The 11,911-nt window shown below is 49.8% G+C and overlaps 1 protein-coding gene across 1 annotated transcript; it reads right to left on the minus strand.

Moving 5' to 3' along the window:
• Nucleotides 1–1,894: 1,894 nt before the first annotated feature.
• On the minus strand, nt 1,895–10,649 carry LOC119295014. Its single transcript, XM_037573331.1, has 2 exons — nt 9,888–10,649; nt 1,895–2,001 (listed from the first exon to the last, which is right to left on the minus strand). The coding sequence occupies exon 1, from the start codon at nt 10,492–10,494 to the stop codon at nt 10,144–10,146; it is 351 nt and encodes a 116-aa protein (XP_037429228.1). The 5' UTR covers nt 10,495–10,649; the 3' UTR covers nt 1,895–2,001; nt 9,888–10,143.
• Nucleotides 10,650–11,911: the final 1,262 nt, after the last annotated feature.

The raw sequence follows: 11,911 nt of genomic DNA on the forward strand, positions 1-11,911 counted from the left end.
ATGTTGGAATATATTTTTGAATGATATCAAGATTTTTTAGACTATCCCAACAATTTTTATTGCATTAACATTTTTTAAATACACAATAAACATTTTTTTCAAATATATTGTTTCATGTGTACTTTTTTCAATAGGCTATACATTTTCCGTGTACATCAGAAACAGCTTTACATAAATGTTTAACATTTTTCAAATGCATGATTAACATTTTTTTACAAAAAGTATATATTTGAACTTTTTTGAATATGTGTTAATTTTTTCTTCAGATACATGGTTTTGTTTAAGTAATTTTACGTTTAAAAAAATACTATAAACAAAGTGAAGAGAACTGCTGCACTGTCTGGAAGTTTTCTTGCACATTTAGGTGATGAGAACTGCTGCTCTGTCTGGAAGTTTTCTTGCTCACAAGAATCTTGAAACAACATCAAACCCTGAGCTGTGGTGGGACAGGTGAACATTTTGGGCAGCAGATGCTGGAAGTGCATGGTGTAATGAGATCGGGCTATAGCTGTGGGTGAGGAAGAACTGGATGCAGACCGCTAAAATGCACACTGTACCGATGAGTTATCAGAGAATTCGCTGGCTTATCTTGTTCCAGGTACACAACTTTGCCGGGCTGGGTAACAAGCTGGTGAACCATAATAGTACGATTGTTTTTTAAGGGATATGAGCTGATTTTTTTATTATGGCATGTAACGATGGGATTTGCGTGTATAAACACCTTGTATGTTGGTTGATTAGGTCCCCATTCAATGCAAAGTCTTATTTACCAATGTCTTGTCATTTGCAAGTTTTGCTGGGAACTTTGTTTGCTCTGACTTCCCATATGCCCATGTCCCACCTATGATCTTGTGTATACATTATGAATTTGGTTTTCTTTCAAGTTCCATGGCCGCAGTACATGTACTTTGTGTTTACTCCAACACATTTACTGCAACACCAACTATCATGATCTCCCCAACTACATGCACAACTTGTAGAACAAAAATGACATTACCATTTTGCTAAAATGGCACACCTTCAAAGATCACATTTCAGGCTTAGTCGAGTGCAATTCTAGGGATCAATATTTTCGATATTATCAGGCAACTAAAATTTAGCAAAATCATATTTTTATAGCTGGACTGTAAGATAGAAAGTTCCCTAAAAGTAGAGTCAGTCGTTGAATTGTGGAGATCTTTATGTCAATAAAAAATGCAGAAAATCAAATGTTTTATAAGCTAACTCCATATATAGATTATCTGCAAAAGGTAACCTTCATGTAAAATTTATTATTCAATACGATGGCATGCAACAACGACTTTTGACCTTTGAGGTTTCAGTTTTCTTTGTTCTTGTTTAGCTGTTGTACTCTCCTTTTTTCCGAAAAAATGAAGGACTGGCCTCCTAGCGTCCCCATCTTCGGATGCACACGTCCATGCCTTAATTGCTGCAAAACATGAAGACATAATTAATAGGTTGAAAACACACGAGACCAACATATGATCTCATGACAACCGACATCTCGAAATGCTACCACAAACCTATCAGTAGAAAAAAACCACCGACGGAACTCCGAAGCCTAACAAAGGTAGCACTAAAGGACAACAACTTAAATATGTTATCGTGTTTGTACACCGATGTAAACAGCGGTTGGTGTTCCACTAGCTAGACATTTCACCTAGCCTTCACTACCTTGCTTAAATCACAACAAAAATGATCATCAGTAGAGATTTGACATGAATATCAATAGAAACCAATAGCTAGACAATAAACAATTTGACATATATCTTTGCTGGATCTCTCAATTCTGATAGCAATTAAAACAATTTCTGAAATGTAGTGCAGTATTGGTGATAGTGCAAAATGGTCTTCAGACCAAACATAACCGATGCATGTAACGCTCCATAAAAGAAAGGCAAAACCTTATAATCAATGTATGATGTGATTTGTTTTCCTTGAGAAATCATGTACTGTCCTGCTGTGAAAAAACTCCAACATGCGAGTAGCAGATACTTCATCCTACGCAGTTCCTTGATATCAGAATTTAATTTATGGTTACAACCAATAAGAAGAGATGGTTTGACAATTAAAAGAACCTGAACTATTTCTGGTTTTATAGTATTAGCAGCTGATTGACCAAAAGTTTGTTAGTTATTCCTAGGGATATCTATGTCAGAACACCTAGAGTCCACTGCCTAGAAGCAAGAAATCGGGACTGGAGTGAGCAAGGGGAGAAGAATGACCTTGTGCAGAGAAAGGTAAAAGTGGTGCATATCTTGCCATGGGAAGGACATAGTAGCACAAAAGAAATGAGGATGATCCTGTTAGGACAACTGTTTTTGCTGTAGGAACCTACGGCGGGAAATAGCTGGCCTGAAGCGTTTTCAGGGCAAAATAAAAAATTAAATTCAAAGGAATTTAACAAGCAATCACGAGGTCATGGAAGTTATTATGACTACTGTTATGACCGGGGTCACTTATAGCCGGAGAAGGCCCAATGGGCGCGTCTAGTTAGGGGCTTAGCCCAACTTATCTTATTTTTATTAGCAGCAAGGATTATATAGCCACGTTTTGAAATTAAGCAATAAGTCATAACTATTGCCCAGCTCCTCTTAGGAGCCGGAACCCTAAACCCTACCCACCTCTCTCTCACCGCCGCCGCCTCCTCCTCGTGCGAACACGGCACTGTCGCACCGCCGGCCGCGCCCAACCTCTCGCCATCCACCCTTCCACCCCTACAACCTACGGTTTAGGCCTGGTAGAACCCTGGTTCCTACCAATCTGGTATCAGGTAGCTCTGGTTCGATCATGTCCGCGTCGTAGCCCACCCCGCCCCTCCCGCTGCCGACCACGTCGTCGTCTCCGCTGACCACCACGGCCGTCGCCCCGCTTCTGCCCGCGCCGGTCTCCTCCGACGCGGCCGCCCCCGCCGTCCTCACACCGGAGGAGGTGTCCGGGGCGCTGCGGGATCTCGCCCAGGCGGTCCAAGTCATTCGGCTGTACCTGGTCGGGCCCTACAGGCCGGAACCAGCCGCGCCGCCCGTCGCCACCACCGAGCCGCCGTGGCAGCCGCCGCCCCTGGCGGCCTCCGCTGCGTTCGCCGGGCCGCTGCAGCTGCCGCCGCCGCCACCTGCCAGCTCCGGACCAGCCCTTACCACGGCGGCGGGGGTTCCGATTCGGCAAGTCAGGTTTCCCCCCTCGCCGTCACCGTTACCGGCCTGGTTGGCTGGGTCTTCGCAGCCGGTCTACACAATGGCTTCGGGGCCGCCGCACGTCGCCACCCCTGCAGTACGGCGGGCCTTCCAGCTTCGTCGGCCCTTCCGCCGGCCTCGATAGTCCTCCGTTCCACGGGGGGGCCTCCATGGCCACCGACCCGGCGCCGCCCCCCTTGCTGCTCCGCGCCGATGAGGCGTTCCCCCACGGCGGCCATAACCACATGCCGCCGCGCTTCGCCAAGCTCGACTTCGCCACCTACGATGGCACCGAGGACCCCTGAGCTGGCTTAAGAACCAGTTTTTCTAGGGGCAACGCACGCTCGTGTCGGACCGCACCTGGCTCGCATCGTATCACCTCCGAGGCGCCGCACAGACTTGGTATTACGCTCTCGAGCAGGTCAAGGGCGGCATGCCCCCATGGGAGCGTTTTCGCGAGCTCTGCCTCTTACGCTTCGGGCCGCAGATACGCGGGAGCTGACTGGCAGAGCTTGGCCGCCAACCCTTCACCTGCACGGTGAAGGACTTCGCCAATCGCTTCCAGGCCCTGGCGTGCCACGCGCCCGGCGTGACGGCTCGCTAGCGGGCCGAGCTCTTCATGGGCGGTCTGTCGGCTCATATCTGTGTGGGCGTGGAGCTGCGGGGACCTCAAGACCTCCAGACGGCCAGTATTATGCCCGCGCCTTTGAGCGTCGCGCGCAGGCCTTGCAGCAGGCGTCGCCGGCTTGGGGCGCCCGCCAGCCAGCTAGGCCGCCCCCGACACCACCAGTGCCGGGGCGTCCGCCTCCGTCCTCTGCAGCTACCAACGCCCCGGCCGCGACACAGCCCTTCCGCCGGCTCACCCCGGCCGAGCAGCTCGAGCGTCATCGCCAGGGGCTATGCTATAACTGCGACGAGCCCTACGTGTCGGGCCACGTCTGCCCGCGGCTCTTCTACTTGGAGGTGGCCGACTACATCGAGGACACCGCCACCGACGGGCTTGACGACTTGCCCGCCCCAGCTGCTACGGAGGTCGCACCGGTGCCCGCTCCGGCGACGGCTCTTGTGGTCTCCCTCCATGCCCTCGCGGGTATACGAGCGGAGCAGACTATGCTCCTCCCGGTGATGATCAACGGTGAGCGCCTCGTGGCCCTCCTGGATACCGGCTCCACCCATAACTTCCTGCCTGAGTAGACCATGCACCGCTTGGCACTTCACCCGACGGGCGGGGAGCTGCTCCGGGTCACCGTGGCTAACGGCGACCGCCTCCGATGTCATGGGATTGCGCGGAACGTCCCCATCACCATCGGCGACGAGCACTTCACCATCACGTGCGCCGGCATCGACTTGGGTTGCTTCGACTTCATCCTCGGCGTCGACTTATTGCGGACCCTGGGTCCCATCCTCTGGGACTTCGACGCCATGACGATGACCTTCCAGCGCCTGGGTCACCGCGTCCGATGGGAGGGCGTGTGTGGCGCCTCACCAGCAGCGCCGCATCTGCAGCTGACGGCGACTGTTGCAGGGCCCGAGCACCCCATGTTGGATCATCTCTTACAGCAGCACCACGACCTCTTCAACGAGCCCCTGGGCCTTCCGCCAGCTCGGGCGTACGACCACCGCATTCACTTACTGCCAGGCACAGCCCCTATGGCGATGCGCCCTTACCGCTACCCCCAGTTGCAGAAGGACGAGCTGGAGCGGCAATGCACGGTCATGCTCGCCTTGGGCATCATCCGGATCTCTACCTCGCCGTTTTCGGCGCCGCTCCTCCTTGTCCGCAAGGCGGACGACACGTGTCGTTTCTGCATCGACTATCGTGCTCTTAACGCCCAGACGCTCAAGGACAAATTTCCCATTCCGCTCGTCGACGAGCTACATGGGGCACGCTTCTTCACCAAGCTCGACCTCCGTTCAGGCTACCACCAGGTGCGGATGCACCCGAACGATGTCGCGAAGACGGCATTGCGGACTTATCACAGCCACTTCGAGTTCTTGGTGATGCCTTTTGGTCTCTCCAACGCCCCGACAACCTTTCATGCCTTGATGAACGATGTTCTTCGCCCCTACTTGCGCCGGTTTGTGCTTGTTTTCTTTGATGACATTCTTATCTACAGTGCCTTGTGGGTGGAGCACCTTCAGCACGTCGCCATCGTCTTCAACGAGCTTCGAGCGCACCATCTTCACCTCAAGCGCTCGAAGTGCTCGTTCGGCACGCCTTCGGTCGCCTATCTCGGCCACGTCATCTCGGCTGAGGGTGTCACTATGGATGCTGACAAAGTGGCGGCTGTCGTGGCCTGGCCGACGTCGCACTCGCCGCGGGCCCTACGAGGCTTCCTGGGCCTCGCGGGGTACTACCGGAAATTTATCCGGGAGTTCGGTGTCAATGCATCCCCGCTCACACGCCTGTTGCGCCGCGACGCCTTCGCCTGGGATGCTGAGGCGTTCGAGGGCCTCAAGCGGGCCCTCACTACGGGTCCGGTCCTCCAGATGCCCGACTTCGACAAGCCGTTCATGGTGGACTGCGAAGCCTCGGGCATAGGGTTTGGCACCGCCCTTCATCAGGGCGACGGGCCGCTTGCATTCTTCAGCAAGCCCTTCGCTGCGCGCCATCATAAGCTCGTGGCCTATGAGAGGGAGCTCATTGGCTTGGTGCAGGCCGTGCACCACCAGCAGCCGTATATCTCTGGGGAGGCCGTTCTGTATCCACATGGATCACTACAGCCTCAAGTTCTTATTGGACCAGAGGCTTTCCACCGTGCCGCAGCATCAATGGACCAGCAAGCTCTTTGGCTTCGACTTCACTGTCGAGTATCGTCTGGGTCGCCTCAACACCATGGCCAACGCACTGTCCCGCCGCGACGCCGACCATGACTCGGACGCCATCGACTCCGCGGGGGCGGCCCTCTGCATTCGCTCGGGGCCCTCCTTCGCCCTCATTGACGACATCCGCAGGGCCACCACGGACGCTCCGGACACTCAGCTCCTTCGGCAGCACCTCGACACTGGCGACCTGGAGGAGCCGTGGCGCTTGGCGGATGGCTTGCTCCTGCATGGGCGCCGGCTCTTCGTGCTGGATCACGGCGACCTCCGTCACCAGGTCCTGCTGCTGGCACACTCAGCCGGCCACGAGGGCGTGCAGAAGACCCTCCATCGTCTCCGCGCCGATTTATACATCCCCGGCGACCGGGACCTGGTACGAGATTGGGTGCGGTCTTGCCTGACGTGTCAGCGCAACAAGACGGAGACGCTGCAACCGGCAGGGCTGCTCCAGCCCCTAGAGGTTCCCTCTCAGGTATGGGCCGACATCTCCATGGATTTCATCGAGGGCCTTCCCAAGGTGGGCGGCAAGTCCGTCATCCTTACGGTGGTCGACCGCTTCTCCAAGTACGCGCACTTCATCGCACTCGGCCATCCCTACACTGTTGCCTCCGTGGCGCGTGCCTTCTTCGACGGCATCGTCCGCCTCCACAGGTTCCCCTCTTCGATCGTCAGCGACCGGGACCCAGTGTTCACGGGGCATGCCTGGCGCGATCTCTTCCAGATGGCGGGCATGAAGCTGCGCCTAAGTACGGCCTTCCATACTCGGATGGACGGCCAATCTGAGGTGGTCAACAAGGTGATTGCCATGTATTTGCGTTTGTGTTACAGGTTATCGTCCCCGTGCTGGACTGGCTCGCATGGGCCGAGTACTGCTACAACACTTCATACCATTCCGCCCTGCGTGCCATGCCTTTTGAGGTGGTCTCTGGCCGCCCGTCCCCGCCCATCCTACCGGTTGACCCCGAGAAGGCGAGGACGGAGGCGGCGGGCGACCTTCTTCGCAACAGGGATGAGATCCTTGCGGAGGTGCGCCAACGACTTCTCCAGGCCCAGCAGCTGTCCAAGAAATACTATGACGGCCACCACCGCCAAGCGGAGTTTGTGGTGGGCGACTAGGTGTGGCTGCGCCTCCTTCACCGCTCCACGCAGTCACTCGGCCCGCACGTGAAGCGCAAGCTAGGCCCTCGCTACGTCGGGCCATTTACCATGCTGGAACGCACCAGAAAGGTTGCCTACCGCCTTCAGCTCCTGGACGGTGCCCGCATCCATGACGTCTTCCATGCGGGGTTGCTGAAGCCCTTCCGCGGGAAACCGCCGACGATCACGCCGATGCTTCCTCCAACCTCCGACGGGCGCCTTCTACCAGGACCGGCGAAGGTGTTGCAGGTCCAGCAACGTCGCGGGGTGTGGCATTTGTTGATCCAGTGCAAGGCCTTCAGAAGGAGGACGCCACTTGGGAGCAGCTTGAGGAGTTCCGCCAACATTTTCCAGACTTCCAGCTCAAGGACGAGTTGTTTGCGCAGGCGGGGAGAGATGTTATGACCGGCGTCACTTATAGCCGAGAAGGCCCAATGGGCGCGTCTAGTTAGGGGCTTAGCCCAACTTATCTTATTTTTATTAGCAGCAAGGATTATATAAACAGTTGTAAGGCCACCTTTTGAAATTAAGCAATAAGTCATAACTATTGTCCGGCTCCCCTTAGGAGCTGGAACCCTAAACCCTAGCCGCCTCTCTCTCACCGCCGCCGCCTCCTCACGCGAACACGGAGCCGTCGCGCCGCCGGCCACGCCCAACCTCTAGCCATCCACCCTCCCACCCCTGCAACCTACGGTCTAGGCCTGGTAGAACCCTAGTTCCTACCAACTACACTATGTTTACATTTTACGATCCTCGGTGCCTTCTTATTTGATCCAGCCATGACTTTTAAGGTTTAACTTTCCCTTTGAATTTGATCAATTGAACTTGTAGTACAACTTATTTCCCAAATCAGAGAACTTAAGCTTGAGCAGCCTATTCAAGTCATTTCTCTCTGACCTACTATAATTATGTAGAGCATTGCGGTTTCTAAGTTTTCACATGCAGAATTGTCAGATGCAGGATACCCGATCACCTCGACCTGAGAGGCGTATATGTGTGCATTAACTAAGCGCTTATGTGGAAGAAAAGTTAAACTGGTAAAGCAAACCTACAGTTGAGAACATAAATTGAATCCCCCGTTCCCTTTCTGTACCCAAAAAGACTCTTTCATCCAAGGAGATATAGGAACAAAATTTATCCTGATTAACGGGGATGTCTATGTAAATAGAAAGACAGATTTATGGTAAACAGTAACACTGGACACATTTTGTCGGGACCCAAACATCATCTTTATTTAGTAAAGTGGCTACATGACAAATCAAAGGCAAGAATCTAATGGGCCATCAGACTCAACTGCATAGGGAAAAAAACATGGACACCCATATTTATATTCCATTGAACATTAAAAATAGCATCAGGGCGCCATCAAAATTATTATGACTTCACTATGCATAGCAAAGGAACATCGAAAAAATATCAAGAAAAACCGCAGCCCAAGATATCACCTAAACTTGCATCCCAACCAAAAAAGAGATGAATTATAGCATGCCAAACCTCCAATTCATTAATTTGTTCAGATGGTGGTGCTTCAAAAAAAAGGAGGGAAATATATATCCATGTTTTGTTTAGTTCACAAAACTTGGCACCATATTGCTAGCTTATTCTCTGTCAAGATTACGTCGCACACAATTTGAAATGAACATTCATAGTGTGCCTTTGGGTATTGCAGAGATTGATCTAATGAAATTGATCACCTTAAGTCTGATTTAAAGCTAACAAAAATCACAATAACATAACAGAACATAAGTTACTGTGTCTCTGGTTAACTTAGAAACAAACCTCAAAGGCTAGATCCATTTTTGTATTTTTAGTACAGTAATAATAGCCACAGCACAAACACCAAAATATGGGTAGTTCTGGAAAGGCTTTCTAAGAATCAGAATTGTTTGGGAAACACCAAAGTGTTTTTTTTGGCCGAATTTTTTTCTCAAATCATTAATAGACGTGTACTTTTCACCTTTTTTTAAGGAATTCATATTTGCAGTACCGCAGTAGTCACAGCCAAACAGCGAGCCAGTCATTATCAGAATATTCAGTCTTACACTACTTTGTAGAAGCAAAATTTCACCCATTTGGTAACTTATCGACTTTAATAAGTGAATTGGACTCTGTCCTACAAGAACATGGCCCATCACTTGGCATAGACACATCGAAATAGTTCTGGGCTGATTCGACTTGAACCGGAAGATAAACAGAGGAGAGGAGGAATTCTTTCTACAAGACTTGGAAGATTCAACTAGATGACAACAAGGTAGAAGAACTCCTGGCCATCAGCACCTCATCTTCCCTGGCTTCGCCTTCCATGTGTGATTTAGCAAGAGTCGAGCGAAGGATCTTGTGTTTACAGAGCGGACAAGGTGAAAGGAGAGGTTTTTCGGTCTGCCGATGAACTGTTCATATCATGCCAAGGCGCAAAGACCAGAGCAGAAAACATAAAGCTAAGGAAAGCCTTTATTCCCAAACAAGTTGGGGTAGGCTTGAGGTGAAACCCATAAGATCTCGCAACCAACTCGTGGTCCTAGAAACAATGCAAGATAGGGAAATTTATATAGTTTTATTCATATCGTGCCGCCCTCCACCCACTCTCCGGCTTACATACTGCCGTGAGCCACGATATTAAAGGAAACAACTATAGTACTAAGTACTCCCTTTGTAAACTTTTGTTATAAGATCGTTTAGATCACTAAAGTAACAATCTTATAGAAGTTTACAGAGGGAGTACTAACTGACATGACCATTGCTAGCTAAACTCACATTCCAGCACATCCGGCCTCTTGTCTTGTAATTTGATTACTTCATATGGCGCCTCCTCAACTTCTTGTAGCGTCCCCTCCTCGACACCCCAAGGTGCTCCAACATTGACATAAAAAAGAAGAGAGAAGAGGTTATTCATATAGTCTAGAAAGAAAGGACTCTGCAATAGATGGACACAACGGGAGCAGAAACACTGAACCTTTTTCAGACATTTGCACAAGCAGGCCTGGCGATTTTAGATGGTTGGATTGTTGGATTAGAGTACTGTCCAGTAGACCAGCTCCTCAACAGAGGAAGCCTTGATCTCCGGTGCAGCTAGCTGGGCGCCTTCGATTTCTCCCAGCACAACCTGCTGAACCGCCTCCTCGGCACGGCAGTCCGGCCCCTCCGTCACCACGATGCAGCCGCGGCGGCAGGAAGAGGAAGCCGGACCTCGCCGGCGGCGCAGGGCGAGCCTGCGGTCGGAGACCGCCGAAGACCATCCACTGGCCTCGGACTCGTCGGCGAGGACAAGATTCTCGTCGGCGGATCTCTTCTTCACGGCGTGCGACAGCTGGTCCACCAACGTGAGCGTCACGCTCATGCCATGGATGTCGACGCACGCCATATCCGGCACCGGCGGATGAATCGGCGAAATCGAAGACCTAAATCGAGCGAAAATCTTTGGAGCAGCAAGGACGCGGGAAGAAGAAAGAGCGCAGGGAAAGGGGATTAGGTTATTAGGGATTTGGGATTTATCGATCTGAAATACGCCTCTTGCGTAGAATACAAGCTAAATACGACTTCGTTATGCCGTATAAATTACGCAACTTCGTTATACGGTACGCGCGTGAGGCTTATCCGCAGCCAATCCTATAGGCCGCCCGTAGTTGGGCCGGCCCATGTCGGGTTGGATGTTTCTTCGGTTTCTTTTTTTTTCGTTCGCTTTTTCTTTTCTTTTTTTCTTTTTATTTTCTTTTCATTTTTATATTATACAAAAAGTTCACCATGTGTTACGAAAATGTTTACCGTATATTAACAAAACCTACACTGTATATTAAAAAATATCATCTGCATCATAAAATGTTCATCATATGCTAAAAAAAATCCTTCAACATATTCTACGAAAAAGTTCAATATGCATTTTGAAAATGCTCAGCGTACACCTAAAAATTGTTCTGTGTATTTTACAAAAGGTTTGAAGAATATTTTCAAAATGTTGACCGTACATTACAAAAATGTTCACTGTATTGAAAACCATTCACCATATATTTAAACATGTGCTCGCTGGTTCGTTCACTCTATGGTGGCTGGACCTGGACTAGTCCGGTTTTCCTTGGGTTTTTTTTTCATTTTATTACATGTTTTCCCTGGTGTTCTTTGGTTTTCTTGTTTTTTCTTAATTTCTTCAGCGGGTTTTGTGCTTTTTTTCTTCGTTTCTTCACTGACTTCTCTGGTTTTGTTTTTTTTTCTTATCGATTTTAACAGTTTTCTTCATCTTTTTGTTTCCTTCATTTTTAGTTGTTTCTTCGGTTTTCACCCTTTTTTTTGTTTTTTTCCTTTTTCTTTCGACACATGGCTAAATTTTTAATACATATTGTATAGTTTTGGTATACATCATAGAGATTTATTTATACATGTTTAAATCTTTTTAAATACTGATTAATATATGTTTATCATAGAGATGGGATGAATGAGTTGCTCTATGGAGCTCATGTGGATGCAACGCTCGAGGATTATGTGGCTTAAAGATGGTGACCGTAACACTAAATTTTTCTGTGTAAATCTGTCTCGCAGGCAAGGAAAAACAGGATAAAAAGTTGGAAGATGTGAATGGTAATGTTACTTCTGATAATGGCGAAATGGGATGCATAGCAACAAAATATTTTCAGCATATTTACACTAAGGATGATACTTTGGATGCCTAGCCTATTTGTGGATCTAATTGCTCCTGTGATTGATGATGCCACTAATCTTGCCTTGTGTGTTGAATTTTCTAATAAGGAGATCTCGGACAATTTATTCCACATTGGCCCATTGAAGGC

Source organism: Triticum dicoccoides, chromosome 4B (genome assembly GCF_002162155.2).
Source record: "Triticum dicoccoides isolate Atlit2015 ecotype Zavitan chromosome 4B, WEW_v2.0, whole genome shotgun sequence".
In the NCBI taxonomy this organism is placed as follows: domain Eukaryota; kingdom Viridiplantae; phylum Streptophyta; class Magnoliopsida; order Poales; family Poaceae; genus Triticum; species Triticum dicoccoides.

Coding starts and splice junctions, on each gene's coding strand:
- LOC119295014 (XM_037573331.1), bottom strand. CDS start 10,494: ATGGCGTGCGTCGACATCCATGGCATGAGCGTGACGCTCACGTTGGTG.